The sequence below is a fragment of the Orcinus orca genome, chromosome 11, assembly GCF_937001465.1.
Source record: "Orcinus orca chromosome 11, mOrcOrc1.1, whole genome shotgun sequence".
Lineage (NCBI taxonomy): Eukaryota > Metazoa > Chordata > Mammalia > Artiodactyla > Delphinidae > Orcinus > Orcinus orca.
The window spans coordinates 97125948-97150958 of NC_064569.1; the positions used below are offsets into that span (position 1 = coordinate 97125948).

Below are 25011 nucleotides of genomic sequence, written 5' to 3' on the forward strand. Positions count from 1 at the left end.
GTTGGCTAATTACATTCGCGGGAAGGTAGTTTCACAGGGCCGCCTAGCAGGAAGGATTAAGCCTCCCCCCCCGTTGCCGGTGCCACAGGGTTAAGCTCTGGGTTTGTAATGACTGAGTAATGAGACCCGCTCTCGGTGGACCCCTGGCATCCATCGATCAGGTTTCCCTTCTGCTGAGACAATGCCAGAAGTGGGCCCAGCAGTTAATTATGGGAAAGGTCAAAGGTCATGCAAAACCAACACAAATCTATATACTTTTTCATTCCTAACTGCACACAATGACCATGGCTCAGCCAGAGGGTGGGAAGGTCCTCCCCCCAGCCAACCCATGATCCAAGGTAACCATGGGGTCTGAGCTGCTGGCTGACCTCTCCCAGTGGCCCGGACGGCTTCGGGCCTCCTCCACGCTTCTGCTTGTGCTGCCCGGAGCTCCTTCCCCTTCACAGACACCTACACCCTTCTGCAGACTGAGCCCCAGCATCAGCTCCTCCCTGAAGCTCTTGCAGATCCCCTGGCAGACGGGGCTCTTCCCCACCCTCTGGACGCCACAGCTCCTTGAATGGACACTATCGCTACGCTCACTTGCGATGTATGTGTCCTTCGAGGCTGTGAGTTCCATGGGGAAAGAACTGTGTCCTGTTCAGCTGCAAGTTCAGCAGTAGCATGGTGTCTCCTCAAAGGTCTGCTCGGCATTGAACGAGTGAGTAGCCCTCTTGACTGGAGCCTCCGTGGACGTGTGAGGCCGTATGCAGGCCCTTTGCTACGAGCACCCTGAGAAGTGGGTACCAACATCTTTTTCTGACAGCAAGGGAAACCAAGGCTCGTAGGTGTTACCTGCCCTGCCCAAGGTCACACAGCTAATACACGTGGAGCCAGGAAGTGAGCCAGGCTACCTGACTTCGGAGGACGCCGTCTCAGTCACAAAGGGCCACGTTTTGTAGGATTCCATTTACATGAAGTCTCCAGAAAGGCCACAACTATTGAGACAGAAAGCAGATTAGTGGTTTCCGGGGACTGGGGGGCTGGGGAGTGATGGCTAAGGGGTACAGGGCTTCTTTCTGTTGTAATGAAAAGGGTCTAAAGTTGATTTCGGTGATGGATACACAGCTCTGTAAATACTGAATCGTATACTTTATTTATTTATTTATTTTTAATTAATTAATTAATTAATTTATGGCTGTGTTGGGTCTTCGTTTCTGTGCGAGGGCTTTCTCTAGTTGTGGCAAGCGGGGGCCACTCTTCATCGCGGTGCGCGGGCCTCTCACTATCGCGGCCTCTCTTGTTGCGGAGCACAGGCTCCAGACGCGCAGGCTCAGTAGTTGTGGCTCACGGGCCTAGTTGCTCCACGGCATGTGGGATCTTCCCGGACCAGGGCTCAAACCCGTGTCCCCTGCATTGGCAGGCAGATTTTTAACCACTGCGCCACCAGGGAAGCCCTGAATCGTATACTTTAAGTGGGTGCATTGTATGGTATGTTTTTCTAAGTTAATGCTCTCGGCACTCGCATCCACCGTGCTGGCGAGTCTCTGGGGTGCATCTGCTGGGGTGCAGATGCTCACCTTGGACTGACCTCGAATGCCACCTGTCCAGCACGGGCTCAAGGTGGGCTTTGTGGTTCCCAAGTAACAGGCAGGACTGGCCTAGCAAACCCAAAGGACCAGTTAATTACTCCTTCTCTCCCTCCAAAGCACCCTGGACCCTTCACTGGGGGCTCCGACATCGGGCCTGGTGGGCGCCGAAGCACCCTGGCTGGCAGAGAGCTCACCTATCCAAGTGTTCAGGACGGAAGTGAGGAGGGGCCCCAGGAGGCTGCTAGCCCAGAGCTGAGGCTCCCACTACTCTCCCACCAGTCAGAGGCATGGTCATTCTCCCACCCGCTGAGCAGACTGCAGGCTCAGGGGGGCTGTTCCACGGGCCCAACCCCCTTGGAACTCAACAAGAGGATCATTGGAAGTTGCCTGAAAGCCTGAGCCGCCGCTTGGAATGGGTCAGCTGGGGTCCTAGAGCTCCACCGATGCGCCCCTGGATTTGATAAAGGGGTAACCGAGCCCAGAGAGGGAAGCTGCGGAGCTAACCTATCAGCAGGTCGAGGCCGACAGCAACTTGAACCAAGACTCCCAGCCCAGGCGTCTTCCCCTAACCTCACAGGCCGCCCTCTGTGCTCCAGCAGCAAGGGCCGGAGCTGCCCTGGTGCAGTTTGATTTCATTCTCTTTCTCTCCAAATCCCCAGTGGAGTTTCTCTCTAATGACAATAAGATCGGGACCAACTCCCCACCCCACCTTCTAATGGCAGGTGGCTAAACCCTTACTACAGGCCAAGTAGGAAGGGCTTAACTTCTCTCATCACAGAAAGAGAAACTGAGGCTCAGAGAGCTGAAGTGACTCGCGCAAGACCGCCCAGCTAGTAAGTGGCAAAGCCAAAACTGGAAGAAGCCAGGCAGGCTGGTTCCAGACCCCACCGTCCTAACCTTGACACAATCACCTGAAGAATCCCCCACGTCTCCGTGAACAGGGAGCCAGGGCCCACGGTCCTCGTGGAGGATCAAGCCACCTCCCCGACTTCTTCCCTCCTATACCAGCACCTTCCCCGTCCTGGCCCCTGGCCCTCAGCCCAGACCCTGGCCACGAGGAGCTGCCAGCCTAGAGGGGGAGGGTGACCCAGAGACAGACGAACATCTCACGTGGGGACAGCCTTGCCGCCAGCGCTCCGGCTGGGCCAGGCCTGCCTTTGGGGCTGTCAGTGGGAAGGGACAGGCGGTTCACAGTCCAGCTGGAGCCCACCTGGAACCCCTACAGACTTAGGCCGCACTGTGCGCCACCATGGCAAGGAGCACACTGGAGACAGAGCTGCCCGCTGCAGGGGTCCAAAGGGGCCTGGGGTATCCTGGCCCCAGCCCTGAACTCTGCAGTCAGCACACTAAGGCCCAAGAGGTCCACAGACCTGCCCAAGGTCACACAGGTTGGCACCCAGGCCTCCACGGACCTACACCCAGCTCTACTCCCCTCGACTCAAGGGGCAGGAGGCCCAGACAGAGGCAGGGTGGCTCCGGGACAGAGGGTGCATCTTGGAGCCCACGGAGGGAGCGGGGCTGAGCCACGGCAGCAGCCAGAAGTCCAAGCTGGCCAGATGGGATTTTCCACTCTCTCCTCCCAGGGGCTGCAGCCCTGGCGCATCTGGAGGACCCCCTCCAAGTACCCTCCGAGACCCCCTGACCTTGCCGGCACACACAAGCCCTCTGGCACTCTTTGTCTCAAGGCCTTTGGGGAAGGCTGCCATCCACTTCAGTAGCATTCAAAGGCCAACAGGCCCGTAGTTTATTTTCTTAGAAATAATGGTTTTCTCTGGTTAGCATTCCTCCAATGGAAAAACAAATCCAGCCACTGTAACAAGGAGCGGCCAAGAGGAAGCTGGAGGGCCTGGAGGAAGGGGCCGAAGAGGCCTGCTGCCTGGGGAGCCTGGAGACGAGGGGAGGGGTGGGGGCAGAGGCCCGCTAACCCTAGGAGAAATGGGGATTTAGAGAAGAAAGAAAGCCCGACGTGCAGGCCCTGGTGCTGTCTTCAGTGCACTCTCACATATGGCGAGGTGGCTTTCCCTCCCCCAAGCCCACTGCAGCGCACATTCTGGGAGGCAGGTGCCATTGCTCCCGTTTGATGGGTAAGGAACCAGGTCTCAGGAAGGTCAGGTCACTTGCTGGACTTACTGAGTCGGCAAGGACAAAAACAGGCCCCTGCATCCTTGCTACAGACACTCCCGTGGAGCAGCAGAGCTGGAAGGAACGTCAGAGACCCGCTCTGCTTTCCTAACTCAGCCCAGATGACACCTCTCCAGGGAGCCCTCTCAAACTCCCCCCTCCCCAGGCAGAGATATGCGCCCTCTCTCGTCCTCACCCCCACTGAGTCTGGTCTGTATTTCCATTGCTGTACTTTCCACGCGCTGTTATGATCACATCTTTCCCAATCTGTCTCTCCCCTAACCAGGGAGGTCAGGAAAACGTCTTGGCCCCAGCACCAGGCTTGGCACAGAGTAGGTACTCAGTGAACATTCTTGACACTGAACTGTATCTAGTCCAGTGGACACATTTTACACACTGGCAAACTGAGGCTGAGGGAGCCAATCACCTCCAATGCTTAAACGCCAACGATTCGAGCTTTCAATTTTTCCTTCCAGAAATGGACGTGGACTCCGAGAAGCCTAAACTCTGCAGCAGGTCTGGGACCAGCTGTAAGCAGCGCTGCCTAATTGCTAGCTGACAGCAACTTGGAATTTTAAGTCACATCCAATTTCTTCCTGCCCGCTGGTCTGCTGGACTGGAGCGCTTTCATCTTCAGCAGGGCACACATTAGCATGCATAATTGCACGTTTTAAGACTTGAAGAAGAATTTCCCCTCCTCCCCGCTCCCAGCCCACCTCCTACTGCCCTTTCCTGGACTCCCAGAAAGCAGAATTTTATCTGGAGTCTCAATAAAGTGTGTAATAATGATGATGAAAATGACTGAATAAGGTCATAGACATTATTCCCTCAGAAGGCCAATTGGTCTTAAGAATTTTTTTCTGATGTTAAACTAAATGGATCACTGTATGCGTTATTAGGAGTTTTGTTAAAACACTTAATAGCATGCCCTGTAATCTACCTAACTTCAGTGACTGACAAGTAGACCCCGGGGATATAAAATTCAGGAAGTGACTACTTACATTCATTACATACATGCTAATTTTGTGATCTCTGATGCCCATAAGGTTGTCATTTTTTTCCTTTTCACAAAAAAGGGAAAACAGTAATATATTTGATATACTGTGGCCAAAACAAAAAGTTATTTCCCTCAAGAGTTTTCATTATAACATTTTGGAAAAGGCCCGAGTTGGAACATGCAAGTGGAATAAGCCACTTGAATAAATGGTCTAAAAAATTAAGTAGACATAGAAGGGGTGATGTGCACTGCTGGTTCAGACTAAACAGTGATTATCAAGAGGGCCTCAGTTATTTAAACAAGCCATATGAGGATGGTTTTCTCCACGTTTGGGGTCTGGTCCTGATTATAAATGAGAGCTTTTAATTAAGATTAGTAAGACCCAATTCAGGCTATAATTTGGTCCTTTTCCTTAGCGAATGTCTATGAAAACAAAGCAATTAAGGTTAAATGAGTTGAAGCATTTAAAGGGGATGAAATGCCCCTTCCTTGTCCCCGGTCTGCCCCCTCGGCAGAAAGAGTACACACAGGACCAACTAATTCAGACCAGGAGGCCAGCACAGAGCTGGCCCTGGCGGCCCCCTAAAGGCCCATGCACGAGGCGCCTGGTGAGGGGGGATATAGCAGCTGAGCTAAATGAAGAGGGATGGGGAAACAGAATGTGCAAAGGGCCTGGGGTAGGAAGGAGCTGGCAAGTTTGAGGAGCTAGATAAAGACAGTGATGCTGGGGTGTGGTTAGAGGAAAGGATAGAGAATGACAGCAGTTCAAAGTGGTTAGCTGAGGGGTATCTCCCAGCTATCAGGGCTCATAGGGCCTGGCTCAGATGAGCTGATGGCAGTGAGGGGAGATGTGAAAGGGTCTCCCCAGCCCCCTCTAACACTCCATAGCTAAGGAACTCCTTCCACTGCATTCAAACAGGCTTATGGGGGCCTAGACCACTGCTGGGACCCCACCGCTGACCTGGGTTGGAATCCAGGCCCTGCCGTCTCTCAGCTGGGTGACGTGGTTAGAGACTGACCTCCCTGGGCCCAATTTCCTCAACCTAATTCTGTCACTGGTCCCCACCAGATATCCTTGGACTAATCCTTTCCCCTCTCAGGCCTCAGCTTCCTCATCTATAAAACCTTCGAAGTTTGGGAGGCTTGGACTTCCCTGGTGGCGCAGCGGTTAAGAATCTGCCTGCCAATGAAGGGGACACGGGTTTGAGCCCTGGTCCGGGAAGATCCCACATACCACGGAGCAACTAAGCCTGTGCGCCACAACTACTAAGCCTGTGCTCTAGAGCCCACAAGCCACAACTACAGAGCCCTCGTGCCACAACTACCAAAGCCCGTGTGCCTAGAGCCCGTGCTCCGCAACAAGAGAAGCCACCACAGTGAGAAGCCCCCGCATCACAACAAAGAGTAGCCCGGGGTCGCTGCAACTAGAGAAAGCCCGCGCGCAGCAACGAAGACACAACACCGCCAAAAATAAAATTAATTAATTAATTAAAAACAAAACAAAAAGCCCCACAAAGCTTGGGAGGCTCTGGGAGGCCTTTCCTGATATCCCAGAGATTGATAAGGGTCATTCGCTGCCCACCAACACCAGCTCTGGGCCCAGCCCTGAGTGAAGTCACATGGGTCATCACAACCCAGTGTGACAGGAGCTCTGAAGGAAGGATGCTCACAGGTGACAGCTGACCTGTCTGGGGCATCAGGGAAGGCTTCCTGGAGGAGGTGACTGCTGGGACTCATCCATCCACCCTTTCACCCAACAGAGGCCTTCTAAGCCCTGTGCCAGGCCTGGTGCTGGGTTCTAGGGGTCAGAGCTGACAGACCCTGCCTTGGAGAAGCCCACACATGGGAAACATCACCGTAGTGTGACGTGGGCTAAACGAGGGCTGTATGGGCCTGGGGAGGGCAACAAATGGGGCGGTCATCTGTAAAACCCAGGGGCTGCCCTGGAGGCCCGGTAGAGTTCACTCCAGCTCTGCACATCCATGAGTTTACCTCAAGCAACTTCAGATCCTGTCAAAATGCAGATCATCAAGAAAGCACTGATTTATCCTCAGCTTTGCTCAGCGTCTTTTGCAATGTCTGAGGCACCTCGTTCTGGCTACAGCAAGCCCCCTGCCAGCGTTAAGCTGACCACATGTGGCCCCAGGCTGCTCCCTGGACACACAGTGGCTGCACACGTGGAAGCCCCATCATCACCATCACACGTGAACTGGCCACATGGCAAGATGGCCTTGAAGGCGTGTGAGAAACCGTCCCCGGAAGGGGGTTCCGGCTGCTTCAGGTGCCAGGTTTCCTAAAGGGTTTTCCTCAAGCAGCAGGAGTTTCAAGGCAACACAGTGAAGGGTACGAAAGGCTCACTCAGTCCCACATGGCGGGGCCATAGGCTGATTTCATCCTGGGGAGAGCTAGGGAGGCTGTGGCAGCCACATTCTCTGGACCTGCTTTGCTGAGAATCTGTCCTGTGTGTTTACCACAGTAAACAGCAAAGTCTATCAGATCTCTAGGACAAGGCAACTCATTTCCCCCTAGACTCCAACCCCACACTCTGCAAAACCCACACCAGCTCTGGACCTGCAGATAAAGGGGCCCAGAGAGGGAAAGCAGGTTTCATCTAAAGTAGAAATGGCTGTCTGGAGGGTCTGGTGATTGATTATTGATGTCTGCTAGGGGAGAAGGTGGCAGCACAGTATTTGCCAGTCCTGGGGTAGGGTTAGTAGAACAAAGGAAAGCCTTCTGTCACTCGTATCTTTTACTGCACATTCTTGGTAAATGGTCATCTGTGAATGGCACACACGTCTGTATGTCTCTGTGGGGATATGGATATATGCATACGGTTTATCCGAATAGTCAATGAACCAGAACACCCCATTTCCCAGCTGGGAGTTGTTGGAAAGACAAGGCTTCACCCCTTTCATATACTGGACAACATTATGATCATCGATATCATCAACAGCTTCATCTTCATCATCAATATCACTATCATCAGCGTCATCACTGCTAGCATCACCGTTGGTACCACCATCACCGCCATCATTGTCACGGTAACAGCAGCTGATGCTTATGCGGTGTGTCCTCTGTGTCAGGCTCTGTTCACATGCTTTATACACATTAATTCACTTAATTCTCACACCATCTTTATGAGGTCGGACTATTATTGGCTCTATTTCACAAATAAACAAAAGAAGGTCTACTAACTTGTCCAGGCTACACAGGCAGGATTTAAACCCAAGCAGTCTGGCTCCAAAGGCCACGCTTTAACCACTATGTTCAACTGAATACTGACCGTTCATTCCCTCTTAGAACAGAGAGCCCCAGATAGCAATAATTGTGTGCAGAAATGGCAGCGTGGAGAAACGGGCCCACCAAACTTGGGCTCTAGTCCCAACTCAGACAAGACCCCTGCCTTCTCAGGCCTCCATTCCTCCACCTGTGAGCCAGGAAGTGAACACCTGGATGACCCCCAAGGCCCTTTAGGCAACTACTGCCCAGGGCCTGCAAGTCCCTCCAGATTCCATGGCCTCCAGAAATCTCTGCAAGCTCCTCCTGGGGAAGCCAGTGGGGGTCTGATGGCCCACGGGTGAGCCCTCCAGAGGCTCCACCGGTTCTGACCGACGACTGTAGGTGGGTCCCCCAGGATGAGAAAACCTCAGTGCAAGTGGGACAGTGTCCACTCAGGTCCCCGGAACGCACAGCAGCGCTCATTCACAGAGCGCTTCGGGAGCAAGTGGCCAAACGGCCCCTCCTTCGGTGCCTGACGGTTGCTCTCCGGGCTGTCCACACGGCAGCCCAACAGCTGCTGAATTACCGCCTGTACAATCCTCACCGGTTCTTTAAGAATTTCCACTGATACATAATTTCAGCTCATGTACCCCAACTAGGCTTGAAGGTCCTTTAGGGGAGGGACCAGGTTGCACCATAGCTATCACCTCTGAGGTATACAGCAGTGGGCGATTTTCAAAGGTCTTCACCATATGTGATGTCATCTGAGCCTAAAACCACTGCGAGAGGCGGTGAGAAGAGATGATGACGATGATGACAATGCAGGTAATGGTACCTTCCCCTGTATGCTGAGCACATGCTGTATACCGAGTACCTACTGTGAGCCAGGCACTGAGGCTGCCAGGGCCCTGGGATGCTACACAGTGTGTCATTCAATCTTCAGGATGCCCTGAAGATTCATTAGGAATTAGCCAGGACATAAAGGGAGGGAAAGGAACTCCCAGAAGGGGGAAAACCTGAGCTGGGTCTCAGAAACACGGACTGGCCTGGTATATATATGTGTGGCCAGGGCACAGGGCCTTCTGCGCTTCAGGAGGTGAGGCAGAGGCCAGAGCCAGGCTGGAGAGACAGGGCTCCTGGCAGTTCCTGAAGCACAGTCACAAGCCGCACTCTCTTCTGTCCTCACGCTGAGGACATCAGGCCCCCGGAGCCAGTGAGTGTGACCCCCAACCTGGGCTCAAGCAGACTGGAAAGCTGGAACTGGACTCTGCAGGACTTCCGGGCAACAGGTAGGACACAAAGCATGGGCATCCTGGGCAGGGGACAGCAGGAGGCGACCTAAGGAGCTGGGCTGGAGAAGGAACAGGCTGGGTCAGGGGCTTAAACCAGAAGAGATGGGGGTCACCCTGGGCCCTCCCTGGCCAGGGGGCAGAGCAGAAGGTCAGAAAACAGTTGCACAGAGCCTCACATGTGTCAGTTGGAACCACCAAGCTAACGTCCGGGTCCTGCCAGCAGCCAGCCTGCTCTATCTGCCTCCAGCCTGGCCTCTTTCCAGAGGTCCGTGGGTAGGCGCCAGCTCCCCACTCCGGCTTCTGGGCCCTAAGCAAGGCCAGGGATGTGGCCGAACCAGGCGCGATCCAGGACAGTGTCATCTGTCCAGCACTCAGCCTTAAGCAGATGCCCAACAAATGAGATGGATAAACAACGTCAGCATCCCAAGGAGGCAGAGCCGCGTCTCCTACGAAACCCAGCTCCTGTAAAGCTATATGCAGAAGGAAGAGGCACCCACCTTGTTCTCAGGTGCCACTTTCCTAACACGAATCTCACACTTTGAAAAAGGAAGCTGGCAGGGCTCAGAGAGAAGATAAGGAGATGCGAGAGAGCCTTGGGTGGGAATTAAGAGACCTGGGTTCGAGTACTGGCCATGCCACTGTGAAACATGGGCACCCTGCGGGAGAGGCTTCTCCAATCTGAGCCTCAGTTTTCCTCATCTGTGAAGTGGGGGCAGACAGGGAAGATTTGAATCCTGATTCTCACCCAGGGGTGCACAGCAGTCATGTAGAGAGCTGTCTCCAGCCCCCTGATGCTGGGCCCTGCCCCAGACCCTCGGAGGCAGAATGACCACACAGACCCTCCTGGACAAATGTTCCCAAAGGTTCTGTCCGGCTTGGAAAGTCCTGGCTCCAAAGACAGCTGAGGCTGCTCTTCCCTCCAACCTTCAGCCTGCTAGGAGGAGGTTTCGAAGGCCACACGGTCAAACCAGCACCCCAGGTGCAGGGAAGGAAGGCTGGACAGACAGACGGACATCACACAGCCACCAGTCTCTGCCCAAGCTCTCATCCTCAAGACAGAAGACCTGAGCCAGCCCCACAGACGCTGTGGCTGCTACGGCGCAGCTCCCTTGGGGAAGCTACACAGGGTACACGGGTAGCTTCAGATTTGAAACTAGGGACCTTGGTGGGGTCACCCCAGGCCTTTACCCCCCACACATCCAGTCAGGGACAGATGGACAAATATATCACTCAGTGCTCCATTTCAATTTCTTTAAAAAAAAAAAAACAAAACCAAAGTTTCAAACCCAGGGAGAGTTAAGCACCCCACGACTCCAAATATCTCCTCCAAGGAAGCAGCACAGGTTCCCGGGGAAGCCCGCAGCCTCCCTCCCAAGGCTGACAGAGGCCGCCTGCAATGACGGTGGCGCCCACGGGTCTGGCTGGAGGGCTGGGCTCACCTTCACACTGCCTGCCTTCCCCCTTGTAGCCTGGCTTGCAGAGGCATTTGTAGGACTTGGGTGTGTTCTGGCAGATGGCATCGATGTGGCAGTCGTCTGTGCCCTCCGAGCATTCGTCCACGTCGACGGCCCCTGTTGGAGGGGGAACCACGAGTGAGGTGTGGCCTGAAGAAGTGGGCAGCTAGCGCGGGGCAGGGAGTTCCTTCTGTCCCTCGCCCTTCCATTGATCACCGGGGTAATTAACAGTAACAGCCTTCATGTGACCACCTGGTGTGACAGGCAGTGACTGGTAGCATCTTTGGGGTGGCTACTCTGTGCCAGGCACAACGTTAGCAAAATGCCGGGTCTTATTTAGTGTCACAACAATTCCAGTAAGTAGAGCTATTCTTCCCACTAAAAAGATGAGAAAACAGAGGCTTAGGAACAGAACGAGAAGCCTCTCTGTACGTCTTGCTCTCCTCACAAAGCATCTCTCCATCCCTCCTCCACTCTCCTTATTCTAGAATTTAGAGCCAGAAGCGTCCTCGGAGGAATTTAAATCCATCCCCTTTGGGTTACAGATGGGGAAATGGAGGCTAGCATGGCGCACTGAGCAGAGGCCAGCAGGCCCACGAAGGAGATCTGAACGGGGGCCCCACCCAGCCCCTAGGCTGTGGAAATAAAGGATTCTTCACCTGGCCTCCACAGACCCATACCCTCGACCGGGCTAACGGGCCTCAAGGAACGGTTCCGGTCTCTCCAGCCTCCCCACCTTGGAGATCTAGGTTCAGTCCTGGTTCTCTTATTCCAACTTCCAAACCCAAGTTAGTTAGGTTGTGAGGGTTCCTGGCACTCCCCACCTCCTGCCCGCAACAACCCGTATACACCTTCAGTTGGAACAGCTGTTGGGCAAATAATGTAGAATAGATCCTGTGTATCTGTGTATACACCTCCCCCCGCCCCGCAGCTCAGACAGGGAGAGGACCCTCAGAGCACGGAACAGCACAGCCAGAAAACCGTAGCTGTAATCTAGGTTCATTCCTCGGGTTATAAATGAGGAAACTGAGGCCCAGAGAAGCCTGTTGCAGGTCGGTAGCTCATTAGGAGCAGAGCCTGGACTCCGCCTCAGGGAAGCAGGTCCAGAGCTTTGCTACATGCCGTGTTGCTTCCAGCCAGCCAAGAATAGAATACAGATGGATGACAGAGAGACAGAAGGACCCGGAGGGGAGCACAAGGAACTCTCAGTAGCCACCCTGAGGGCAGTCCCCCAGGGGCAAGCCTGGGGAAGTCCTGGAATGTCCTCCTCTCTTCACGCCTCCGGCCACTCCCTAGCCTGTCTGGCCCTCAAGACTGTCCACTCTGAATTATTCCCCTGAATAGCCTCTGGGCTCTAAATCTGCATGGGGGCCTCTGTGAGAGAACCACTGCCCCCTGCCCAGGACTCTTCCTCCGTGCCCTAGTCCCCAAGGCCCCAGTCTGCCCCTAAAGGAAGAGAGGCATCAAAAAGAAACACAACAGAATCACCTCCCTGCATGCTCGCGCACGCACATACATGTGCGCGCACACACACACACACGCACAAGGTGGCATCCCTTCTCAGGGTGGTTGTATCTGCTCAGGTGAGCAGCCCATCCTCTACAGCTGCCCAGAGGAAGGTGGAACGGGGGCCAGGAGGCAGTCTATGTAGGAGACCAGAGCCAGCCATCACATGGCCAGGGGCCAGCAGGAACATCGGGCCAGCAGAACATCCCCCTCTGGAGAAGCGACCCCAGAGGGACCCCCGAGAGGGGTGGCACAGCCTCAAGGGCAGGAAGCCAGAGACCAGAGGGGGTCAATGGGCACCCTTCTAGGGGGAGAGGACTGGGGCCGCTTCTGAGACAGGACCAGCAGGGGCAATGGATCACAGATACAGCTCTTCCCACTTCCCAAGGGTCAGTGCACGGTGATGAGGGAGGTAAACTGCCTGGGGCTCTGGAGCCCCTTGTGCCCCCAGTCTCACACGTAGGTACATGTCTTCGTGGGATGGAAATGGATGGATGTTAGCCAAGAGGCAGTGGGGGCAACCTCCCAACACACCTTTTAAACATGTCTTTCAGTGAGTGCTGGGGAGAGGGCACGCGAGTTCGAGGACAGAGGGAGAGGAAACACAGGCCATGGGTTCTTGCAGGTTCCCTGGCCACAGTCCTGGCCTGGACAGCCCAGCCCAGTCCTCCCATCACAGGTGCTTGTTTGACATTAGTGGTTTCATAGCACAAGGCTTCCATGGGGTGGGGCTGGGGCTGGGGAGTGCAGACAGACACAGCAGAGAGACCAAGACAGAGGGAGACAGGCGCATACAGGAACAATCAAACAGGGCTGAGGGACCTCAAAGCCCAGGAGAGACACCCACAGACACGTGGGGGTGTGGCAGTAGGGCCCAGTTTCCCTTGGGGCCACAGGAAAGACAGCTCGGCTCCAATTATGGAATAGTTTAAATGGCCCGGCATCCTCACTCAGGGTGTAACTCCCAGGAATAGACCTCCTGCCACCAAACGCAGACCTCAGGGAGCCCCACGCAGCAGCCAGGGGAGCTCAGAGAAGCCAGGGAGAGCGCAGCAGGGTCTCTCCCCTCCCTTCAAGGAGGGAAAGGAAGGAAGCTCCTCTATGGGACAGGGTCAGATGTGGGAGGAGAGGATGTGTCTTCAGCTCTGCGGGACAGCCCCCTCCAGACACCCGAGGGAGCAGGAGGGGAAGGGGTGGAGTGCCGGGGTCCCTGCGAAATCCGTGGGGAGCTCCCACCTCGCCTCTGCTGCCTGCCCTAACCATGTCCCATGCCTGATGCTCGATGTTGGTTCCCTTCTCCTGTGTCTCCTGCCTCTCTCTCCTGGACCCCCTCACCGTGTCCGATGTCTGGGCTCCCCTCCCTCTGGTTCCCATGCATCTCCTTTCGTCTGTGTCTTCCCTCAGCCCTCCCCCTCCTGTCTGTCCATCTGTCCATGGCTTTCCAGCCATCTCCATCCTCCTCTCTTTCCCTCTGTCTCGCTGCCTCCTCCCTCCCCCAGTCCTCCCCCCTCTTTCTCCGGTGCCTCTCCGCTTGCACCTCTCCTCCTCTCTCTTCCTTCCCATCCCTTAGTCCTGCCCTCACACCTCCCTCTTCTGAGCCTTTTCCTTCCTGCTACTCATTTGCCTCCTTACTCCCTTCGGTTCCCTCCTTTCCCTCTTTGGTCTTTCTGGTCTCCACTCTTCCAGTCTGTCTTTCTCTGGGTTTTTTTTCCTGTGTCCTTTTGTGTGCCTCCTTTTCTGTCCGTCTGTCTCTCCATCTAACACCTCCCCCTTCTCTTTCTCTCTGCGTCCGTCCTTTTCCCCTTGCTCACCTCCTCCGGGTCTCCCCTCTGGGCCTCCTGCCGCCCGCGCTCCCGTCTCCCCTGGGGGAGAGCCCGTCTGGCTCCGGGGTCCCCACTCCCTCCCGCCTTCAGGCGGGGAGCGGGGGACGGCGGGGGGCCCTCGGCGGGCCGTCGTGCTTTCTTTCTTCCTCCCGCCCTCACACTACCCCCACCCACGGGGCTTCAGCCCACCCCGCCCCATGCTGCGGCCCCGCCGGGCTCCGGGAGCCTCGCTCCGCCCGGGCTGCGGGGAGGGGCGCCCCGCGCCGGCCGCAGAAGTTACTTTGCAAAAAGGCAGGGCGGGGCGCGGGGCCGCGCGGGCTGTGGCCCTCCCGACGGCGCGGGGCTGGGGGCCCGGTCGGGACCCTGCCGCCGCCGCCGAGCGCCCGCCGCCCACCGGCTCAGGGCTTACCTGGGAGCCCGCTGCCCCCCGCCAGCCGCCCGCGCGCGCCCAGGACGAGCAGCACACACAAGTGCCAGCGCACGGCCGCCGCGCCCATGCTCACTGCGGGCCGGGCCGTGCGTGCGGGCGTGCGGGGCGCGAGGACCTCGCCGACCGGCCGCTCGGCGAGCGCTCGTAGCTGCTGGTTCCGCGGCCAACGCTCGGGCTCACAGTCTCCGAGCCGGCGCGGCTGACGAGCTGACAGCCGCGCGCTCATTGGCCCGCTGCTGCCGGGGGCAGGGCTCCGTGAGAGGCCGGCCAATGGGGGCAGGCCCCCAGCCAGCGGGGGGAGGGGAAGGGAGGGGCGGGGCGGGGCGGGGGGGTCGGACCGGGCATCTGGGGGCGCCCCCTCCCCTCGGGGCGGGCGGCAGGTGGGGGGTAGGGGCCGGATCGCTCGACCGTGGGGTACGCGGTCTAGGCCAGGCTGGAGCTGCCTCTGAGGCTTCTCCCTCCCTCTGTCCCTGGATCACCGCCCCCCCACCCGCGCCCCCCAGCCCCTGTCGTCGAGGGTGGCCGCTCCTTTGGGGGCAGTACCCATCAACCCACCAGCGCGCGCGCGCGCTAACACAAACACACACACACACACACACACACACACACACACACACACACGAGAGGAGGGGGCCTGCCAACCCTCCCTCGGAGGTCGAGAAAGGCCCAGCGGCATCCATTTGTAGTGAAAGAAACGCAAATCGCTCACATTAGAATTGCCCGTTTGTCCATTCGGTAATGTTTATTGAGCACCTACTGTGTGCCAGTCTCTGGCAATGCAGCGGCGAAGAAGCCAGACAGGAAAAAATCCTGACGATCGGTTTAAAAATTTACGTTCAAAACATTGTAAAGCAATTATATTCCAATAAAGATGTTAAAAAAACAAACAAAAAACCCACAAATGAACTATTTACCACTCCCCAAAGGACAATGGCCTGTAAACGTGCTTGTCGTAGGAGTGCCGCAGGATCCACGTCTGGAGGGACGCCAGGAAAACTCCGTGTCTGCTTTGCTGTCAGTCCTGGCCAGCGCAGCCCATCTCGGGGCTGACCTCTTACCCAGCAAAGTTTGATGCCCACCACCACCGCCCCCCCCGCCACGCCCCAGCCCCAGAATGCAAGGCCTAGGGCCTCCGAGTGCCAGAGCCCGCGGGATGGTGGGCTGGGGGCAGGCAGAGCAAGCCTCAGGTCTTTCCACCCAAGAATTGCTCTGGCCTGGCCTGGAGTCTACACCTGACTCCTTTGGGACTCAGACCTGAGACCCCCGCCTGGGAGGTGAGGCTGGAAATAAATGGCCCTTCTCAGCCCCAGGCAGGACGCTTTAAGGGAAGAAAGTTCAGCAAACCCCAAGGCCCATCTCCTTGACAACCACCAATAAGAGCTCCTTTTTTTCTTCTCCTGCTCTCCAGGCCTGCCTGAAAGACAAGACTTTCCTCTTTTTGTCCACTCTGCTTGCACCAGTCCACACCCAACTTTCCTCTCCCCACCAGCTCCCATCCTGCCCCCCAACACACACACACACACACACACACACACACACACACACACACTCACATACACCCTCCAACACACACCCTCAGGCATACATGCTCTCACTCATACACACACTCATATACATCCTCACAGACACATACCCTCACACACACTTCAAGCACGCAGCCTCTCACACACAGACACGTGACCACACACACACTCACACAACCTTCTGTAGGCAGTCTCCGCAGCCCTGGAAAGTTGAATCTGTCCAGCCACCTTGCTCCCAATCTGACTCCATATCACAAACCGCTTGGCACTGGCCTGCTGGCTGAGGCAAGGGGTCCCCCACGTGCAGAGAAGGCCAGCCTTACGCCCCATCACGCCAGACACTTCCTTCCATGTGGTTGCTCCAGCTGGTGGCTCAATGTGGGAGACCCTGCTGTCAGGCTTTGTTTTGCCCTCCTCCCAGTGGCGTGGCTTCGGGTTTCTGGGGGAGAAAGTTCTTGTGCGTTAGGTAACAGGACAAGAAAGGTGAGTTGGGGCAGGAGGGCAGGTCCTTTCAGGGGCTCTAACCAACTAGAAACAATGCCCTTTAATGTGCTTGTTCGTCAGGGGGCCCCTCACCCCTGGCCAGGTGCCTCCCAAGCTTGACGGTAGCAGGGGATTCTTCTTCCAGGCTCTGTCCCCCCAGATCAAGGAGGAAATGGAAGCAGGGTGGTGGCCTGTTAGACTGTGACCCCCCAGATCCCGGAGGCAGTTCTCACTCACTCACACCAAGTCCAGTCCCTAGCCTGCCCCTTCAGGGCGTGCAGAGAAAAAGTGGTTCCTTCCAGGAGGAGATCATGGTCTGGGCTTAGGAGTCAGGGAGCAGAGGAGGAGGGGGCTGGAGACACACACTCAGAAGCCCCCCAGGTATGCACTGAAGGAGGTGGCAGAGAAAGAGGTGGTCACTTCTGCCCCAGGGGTGGTCAGGAAGGCCTCCCAGGGCACATGACCCTAGAATTGGGCACCAAGTATGAGGAGGAGATTTCCGAGATCGACAAAACCACGTGCAAGGTGTGAGGGAGAGAAGGTGGGGGCCTAGGAGTGGCTATCCTCAAAGCACCTCGCAAACTGTTAAGTGCTGCACATGGGTGATGGTGGCATGGAGGACAGCTGCTCACTGAGACTGTGGTGTCTGTGCAGCCAGGATGGGCTGGTGGGGTGAGGTCCCGTTTGTCTGGACTCCAGCCAGGGATGTCTCGCAGCCTCTGGAAACTGAGCTAAGCGAGTGGAGGCCCAGGCATGAATCAGACAGTCACTTTGGGAGGGAACATTCCATGGCTCCCCATCACTTTCCAAACAACCCGTGAACATTTTGTGGGACACCCTTTGCCCTCCCCGGCAGTCCTCTCCTTGACAAACCACTGGCAAAGATGGCCTCACAGACACCTTGCTTTCACACCTCCAAGCCTTTGCCCACGTGCCTCCCTCTGCCAGGATCGCCCTTACTTCCCTTCCTCATGAGGCTCACCCCTCCTCTTCTGCCCACCCCTGCCTCCAGGCAGGGTGTAGGGTCTCCCCTGGGCTCCGACAGACCCTGGGGCTTCCCCATCAGAGCCCAGCTCACCCTGGGTTTCACATCGTTTCTTCCCAGACTGGGGGTTCCCGAAAGTGGGGCTCACAGCTGATCCACGTCTGGAGTCACAGCTCCCAGCTGGGGCCTAAGAAATGATTGTTGAATAAATGAATGAACGGACAAAGAAGCAAGACAGACATCACTTAACTGAGAATTCGTATTATTCCAGGGAGCGGTAAAGATTCTTTGGCTATTTGATGCGACCTTGGGGAATGAATCCAGCTGCCCACTCTCTCCTGGGCACCTCCATCCTCTGTGCCTCTGAGTTGGCCAGCAGGACCACTGTCCTCTGGGGCCCTTTGGGTCCCCCTGCTGACACCTCACAGAGGTCTGAGGAGCAGCAGAGGGGAGAGGAGGAAAGGAGCGCTTCTGTTCCTTCCAGGCACACAGCCACTGCCACCCCGACTCCAGCCTGCTGACCCCAGTCTTCAGCATAAGAAGAACTTACTTTTTTTTTTATTTCTTCAGGAAGAATTCTCTTGATTAAAGACAGTTGTTCTTTAAAAACAGAAATTTCTTTGAGAAAATAAAGTTCTCTGCAGGCATGAAATGTCATTACAGGGATGTGAAGGCTTGATCTTGGTGATTTTAGATGCTTCTGTCATCCTCTTATTGAAAATGAACCTTCATAATAATACCGCTTCGTGTTTGCTCACAAAGACCTCCAAGGCTAGTTTGTTTTTTTGTGATCGCTGGGTGACCATGGGCCCCACAGGTCAGGTTCCTTGGTTCAAGCCCCTACTTGTCAAATGAGGGTCTCAGTCCCCAGGAGCCCTGGACACCTCCAGCTCACGTTCCAGACTCCTCTGAAACAACCCTCCTGAGATTCAGCACTCAAGGGATTCTGACCTACCGCCTGCCTCTTTCCCCAATTATAACAACAGGTACCACGTATGGAGTGTCCCTGTGTACCCAACACTGTGCTCAGACGTCCTGTGCGTTACATCATTTATCCTGAGAGGTAGAAACTGCTACCGCCCCCACCTTACACCTGAAAAAGCGGAGACTCACAGCCCACTTGCTGGGACCACAGAGCCAGCCAGTGGCAGACGTGGGATCCGAACCCAGGTCTGTGCGACTCCCAAAGACATGCTCCAAGCCATTACGGCTAATAAAACCCACTTGAAGGGAGTTAGAGTGCTCCTACCTGTAATCACAAAGTGTTACTTTTTTGGTTTTGATATTGAGAAGAGTGGTCTTCACATAGTGGCCAAATTGTAACCATTCGCAATTCATATGGTTGATTTGAGGTACTACCCAGTTTTATGCTCCCCATCTTTCTAACAGGTCCACCCCCCCCAACCCATCTAGCATGGCAATACTTCACTCTGGGATACTGGGAGGGGCTGTGTAGAAGTGGGAAGCGGGAAGGACGTGACACACACACGTACCCCTACCCATCCCCTCAGGGGTGTATGTGTGGAACTGACTCAAGCAGCAAGGCCATAGACACATCCACAGCAAAAGCTGCAAGTGAATCCTGGAGACATGCCGGCTTCACAGAGGCGGAAGCCTCAGCACAGCCCCGCAGGTCTGCTGCCCCATGGACGCGTCCACCGGAGCCCCTCAGGCACCTCAAACTCACCAGCTGGGCCCTCAGCTCCTTCTGCCCAAGCTGCTCCTCTGAGGGCCCCCGCCTTGGGGCTGGCATCTCGCCCCCTGCCCTCCCCACCTGCCAAGCCGTGTCAATGCCACATAAGCTCTCCTCTCCATTCCCCGGGCCGCTGACTTGGTTGAGATGACACCAGCTCTCACCCACATGACTCCACAGAGGCCCAAACCCATACCCACCAGGGTAGCTGGAGTCGGTGCTCAAAGACAGACCTGGCCTCTCCCGTCCTTGCTGCCTACAGGACAAAGTCCACTCGGGACCGTGGGAGATGGGTCCACCCTCTGCCTGGTAAAGCCCCACGCTTCCCCTCTGCTCCATGCTGCCTCACACCTCTGAGCCACAGCTCACTCCGTTCCCTTCTCTCACAATGCCCTTCCCCATCCCTGTGCCTGGCAGACCACACTCAAGCCTCAGGAGCTCTGTCCTCACAGCCCACCTCCTGCTCAGGGCCTTGGGGAGTGAATCCAGCTGCCCACTTTCTCCTGGACACCTCCATCCTCTGCCCCGAGGCGAAGCTGGGCCAGCCAGCAGGACTGCCATCCTCAGGTGCCCAGAAAGGGTGACCTGGGGCCCTTGATCCTGCGTGATCCCCCCCACCAGGGGCACCGGTTCAGCTTTGAAACCTGGAACTTAGCAGATCTTTTGGTTAGTAGATCTGTCTTTCACTTAGGTCAGATGTTGCGGTGTGAAGGTTAGTTAGACATCCTGGTCACTGAGTCTCCCTTCCAGACCTCAACCCGAGGCTTCAGTGGTGAACAGGTGGCGCTGGCTTGGCCATTCAATGTATTTCACGCCCCTGGCCAATTGGTCCAGGCAAGGGCATGTGACTAGGCCTAGCCAATCAGATGTCTTCCCTGGGATTCTCTAAGTGGGGCTGGTGGGGTGTGTCTACTTTCCTATGTGGGCATGGGGCAGTAAGGATGGATGTCAGAATCGCCTGTCGCTGTGTTTCTACCACGGCGTGGACAGCTGGCCTGAGAGAACGGATCAGTCAGAGAGAAGCAGAGGGAAGATATGGGGAAGGAAAGAGAAGAGAGAGAGGGAAGAGAAAAGGAGGGGAGGGAAAGGAGACACCTGACAGTGTTCAAGGCTGGCTGCGTGATCCCTTCTGCTCTTAAGACAGTTGTGCTGGCTTCTGTCTCTTCCAAACAAAATCGTCCTGCTGAATCAAAGCACAGGGTTGGGGGGTGTCTCCATGATATGACACCATTTACAAATAGGTGTGCCAGGCCGTGTTCTAAACACTACATATATTAATTCATGAAATCTTACAACCACCCCATGAGGTAGGTGTTATTATCCTCATTTACAGGTGTGGAACGTAACACAGAGCGGTTAAGTGACTTGCCCAAGGTCATACAGCAGAGCCAGGAATGAATGAATGAATGAATGAATGAATGAATGGAAAGTATTACCCTTGGTCACCCAGCCAATCAGAATCAGGATGAGAGCAGCTGTGTGCTCTTGATTCCCTGTCCAGGCTTCCCTGATCCTCCCTCTGTCCTGTAGTTTTAGGTGCTCAGCGATGGGGTAGAGGCTTGGCAAATCGGGACCTAAATCCATGCTCGGCTACTTACCTGCTCTGTGGCCTTGGGCAAGACACTGCACCTCTCTGTGACTCAGTATCTTCACCCTTAAAGTTGAGCTAAGCATGCCTACCTCACAGAGTAGGCATGTGAATCTCATAAGATCACACGTGTATAGTGCTGGGCACAGAGTGGGCATTGCCACCCATAGCAGCCAGGCAGTTCATTCATTCAGAGGATGTTTACTGAGCAACTTCTTCATGCCAGACTCTGTTCTAGGTGTTGGGGATACAGCAGTGAGTAGGCCAGACATTCTCTGCCTTCGGGGAGCTCACAGCCCATTCAAGGGCGCAGACAATAAGAAACAAGAAAGAAAAGCCTAAGGTGGTGAAAAAGGCAGTGCAGAGAACTGAAGAGGGCGGTAGGATCAGCTGATGGAGAGGTGCGGGGGCCGTGCAGATGGGGGCGATCAGCCAGGATCTCCCAGAGCTGGTACCTGTATCAGGACCTGAATATCAAAGGTGCCAAGATGGGAGCGGGGGTGTGGGAGAGTGGTTGGAAGTCTGTCTTAGAGAGTCATGGAGTGGACCTGATCTCCAAAAGCTCTTAGAATCTTTTTTTTTTTTAAGCTACAGTGGAGCTTATTCCAAGTCCCCTGCACCAGGATGACTTAACAAGCATCATGGGCACGTGGAGGTGGGGGGGCGGGTAGGAATGCGGGGCGTGTGCCCCAAATGCAGGCCCGAGTGTGCCCTCACCACATGCCCTGCGAAGGCTGATTTGTGCAAGAACGCCTTAGACAAAAATTAACATCTTTTCCAATTTGAAAAGTCATATCTGCTCAATACAGAAAACAAGTCCTGAAAGGGTGACAATTAACTTTCTGCTGTATTTCCTTCCAGCCTTTTTTCTATGAGCATACACACAGAATTTTATCTTTTTAATTTTAATTTAAAATTTTAATTTTATTTATAAAATTAAGATCATGTTACACATACAGCACATTTTTCTGACCTCTGTGTTTGTTTTTAAATTTTCCTTTAATTATTTTTATAGAGGCATACTTTACATACAACAAAATGCACCATTTTAAGCGCATGGTTCATTGAGTTTTTAAAGAAGTTTTGTTAGTGGTAAAATACACATAACATAAAATTTACCATTTTAGCCATTTTCAAGTGTGCAGTTCAGTGACATTCATTAAGTCCATTCACACTGTTGTACATCTATCACCACCATCCATCTCCAGAACGCTTCCATCATCCCCAACTGTAACTCTGTACCCATTGAACTCTTAACTCCCAATTCTCCCGTCTCCCCAGCCCCTGGGAACCACCGTTCATACTTTCTGTCTCTATGGATTTGGCGCCTCATATAAGTGGGATTATACAGTATCGGTCCTTTGTGTCTAGTTTATTTCACTTAGCACAATTTTTTCACAGTTCACCCCCTGTTGTAATATGTATCACAATTTTATTCCTATATAAGGCTGAATGCTATTCTCTTCCGTGTACAGATCACATTTTGTTTATCTATTCATCTGTGGATGGACATTTGGGTTTCCACTTTTGACTATTGTGAATAATGCTGCTGTGACATCAGTATCGAATTATGGGTTCGAGTCCCTAATTTCAGCTCTTTGGACTGTATACCTATAAGTGGAATTGCTGAATCATATTGTAATTCTATGTTTAATTTTTTGAGAAACTGCCGTACTGTTTTCCACAGTGGCTGCACCATTGAGTGAGTTTTGACAAATGCACACAACTGTGTAATTTCCACCACAAATCAAGGTAGAGAACATTTACAGCACTCCCCAAATTTCCACTTGCCATTCTTATCAATTGCCCCATACCCCCCTCCAGCTCAGGCAATCACTGATCTGATGTCTCTGCCTATGGATTAATTTTTCCTATTCTAAAACTTTATATGAATGGAATCACGCCTAATGACGTACTCTTTTGTCTGACTTCTTTTGTTCAGCATACTTTTCAAGTTTTATTCAACACATTCAGCTCTGCAACCTGCCATCTCTCATCTCATTCAAATTAATAAGAATTACATCTTCTTTTAGGATTGACTTTTTAATAAGCTATGTCGTATTCCATTGCAGAGTTTCAACATAATTTATTTAACCAGTCTAAGCTGATTCTAATTTTTTGCTGTTATAAACGGCACTGAGTGGAACATCCTTGTACCTAAACCTTTGCTTGCTTCTCTGATCATTGCTTTGCAATAAATCCATGGAGGTGGAATAACGGGGTAGAAGGGAACCAACAGTTTTTGTCTTCTTATACCTATTGCCAAATTGCTTCTCAGAAAGGTGTTACCGTGTACTATCAACTTCACCTCTTAAGTAGCTCTTGAACCCGTGGACCCCTCTCCACCTCCTCAATCTCCTCAGCCCTTTAGGGTCACTACCTGGCATTCTTCCCAGTGACACTGCCCACGGAGGCCACCTGCCTGAGCTGCAAGCATCTCTAAAAACCTAAGCCCAACACAGTCCTCCAAGGAGGCAGAACCATCAGGAAGCCGGGCAAGGGATTCATGGCTGCAGACAGGGCGGGAGCCTTAATTAATACTAGGTACAGAGCGGGGGCTCCGTGAATGAATTAGGGGGTCACTAGTTCTCTTCCCTCCCTTCTGTTCTCAGTGCCCAGCAAGTGGTCTGGCAGGGAAGGCACTGAAAATAGGCATGGCAGTGGAGACATTTGCCTGGAATCCCCTCACACATTTTCTCATGGGCTAATTGGTGGCAGAGATAACAGACAGTCAGGAGGCGATGATGCTGGTCAGCGACATCCCAGAGGGGGTCTCCCAGGATCCCGAAAGAAGTCAAGGGCTCTTGGCCCAGAGACCCAGGGCTTTCCCATCCTCTGGGGACTTGACCCAGTTTGCCATTTCAGTGGAACATGCCAGCCCTTCTCTGGACCTAGACCTAGTCTAGTTCAACTCCAAGAATGTCCCCAACACAAAGGAGGAAGGGCTTGTGTCACCATGATAAAGGTCTCCTTACAGCCACCCACGCCAGGCTGCAGACGGACGCAGCTCCCACGCACAATGAGCCATTGTGGTTTTCTTGCCTGACACCCTTACCTTCTAGGACTGTTGGGGGAGTGAGGGACACTGGCCCGAGAGAGAAAGAGCTTGACCAGGGAGTTTGGGCTCTCTGGCTCTGCCCCAAGGTCAGCAATGCTCTTTGATAGCTAGCATCCCTGGGCAAAGCGGGGCGGTATTGACAATGGGCATTTGTGCAGGACTTTCCCCGACTCATTCACACCCATCATTTTGTTTGACCCTCAAAGGCTGAGGTCACATGTCTCATAACCTCTGTTTTGTAGGTGGAGAACCTGAGTCCAAGAAAAGAAAGTACCCCCTGCTGTAGACTTGCCTTGGTCCCACCTAAATTGTTAGAGAAAGGAAAAGAGTTATTTAGTTGCTGTGCTATTGCCCAAAAGAGACAAAGGAGGAGTTATTTCCTTTAGAAAGAAATTTACTGGGGATTCCCTGGTGGTCCAGTGGTTAGGACTCCACGCTTTCACTGTTGAGGGCCTGGGTTTGATCCCTGGTGAGGGAACTAAGATCCCGCAAGTCACGTGGCATGGCCAAAACAAACAAACACACAAACAAAACAACAGCAAAAAAACACAAACAAAATGAAAGAAAGAAAAAAATTTACTAAGCAATGATTCCTGGCGCTGGACACTAGGGACACAGGAAGAGACCTGGCCCCTGCTCATGACAAGCTCAGGCTGGAGAGGGAGACCCTGGCACATGAATTCTGCAGGAAGTAGCCAAGATTCCAGCCAGAGGGCCCTGCCTCTCATATCCACCCTTGTTCCTCTTTGCTGTACTGCAAGTCTCCTGCAACCGACCACACAAACTGCTTTTAGACCTGAGTGGACACAACTATGTAACCAGCTGTGTGTCCTCAGGGAAGTCCCTCAGTCTCTCTGAGTTTCAGCTTCCCCGTATGTAAAATGAGAATAAGAAGCTCTTGGGCTTCCCTGGTGGCGTGGTGGTTGAGAGTCCGCCTGCCGATGCAGGGGACACGGGTTCGTGTCCTGGTCCGGGAAGATCCCACATGCCGCGGAGCGGCTGGGCCCGTGAGCCATGGCCGCTGAGCCTGCGCGTCCGGAGCCTGTGCTCCGCAACGGGAGAGGCCGCAACAGTGAGAGGCCCGCGTACCACAAAAAAACAAACAAACAAACAAAAAAACTGATATAAACTTTAGGATAAAGTAAGGGTCAAGAAACATATATAGAGCAAAGTGTAGGGAGTGCCAGCTTAGCAGAATGAGGAGCATGGCTTAGAGTTTGTTGGTTGGGACAGAAGGGGGCTCTGGATAACTTAAACCACACAAGCTC

The 25011-nt window shown here is 54.2% G+C and overlaps 1 protein-coding gene and 1 long non-coding RNA gene across 3 annotated transcripts in view; one reads left to right on the top strand and one right to left on the bottom strand.

Moving 5' to 3' along the window:
* SCUBE1 (signal peptide, CUB domain and EGF like domain containing 1) overlaps window positions 1-14543 on the bottom strand; it is a 127712-nt gene extending 113169 nt beyond the window's left edge. Inside the window, exons 1-2 of one of the 2 annotated variants that reach the window (XM_049694546.1) lie at window positions 14393-14543; window positions 10640-10771 (exon numbers count right to left, since the gene is read on the bottom strand). In XM_049694546.1, coding sequence (XP_049550503.1) covers window positions 10640-10771; window positions 14393-14480 — 220 coding nt within the window. In that variant the 5' untranslated portion in view covers window positions 14481-14543. The remainder of the gene's footprint in view (window positions 1-10639; window positions 10772-14392) is intronic. The other variant, XM_049694547.1, reaches the window with a different exon arrangement.
* Window positions 1-25011, top strand: part of LOC125960485 (uncharacterized) — a 327476-nt gene that overhangs the window by 284307 nt on the left and 18158 nt on the right. The gene's annotated exons all lie outside the window — the stretch shown is intronic.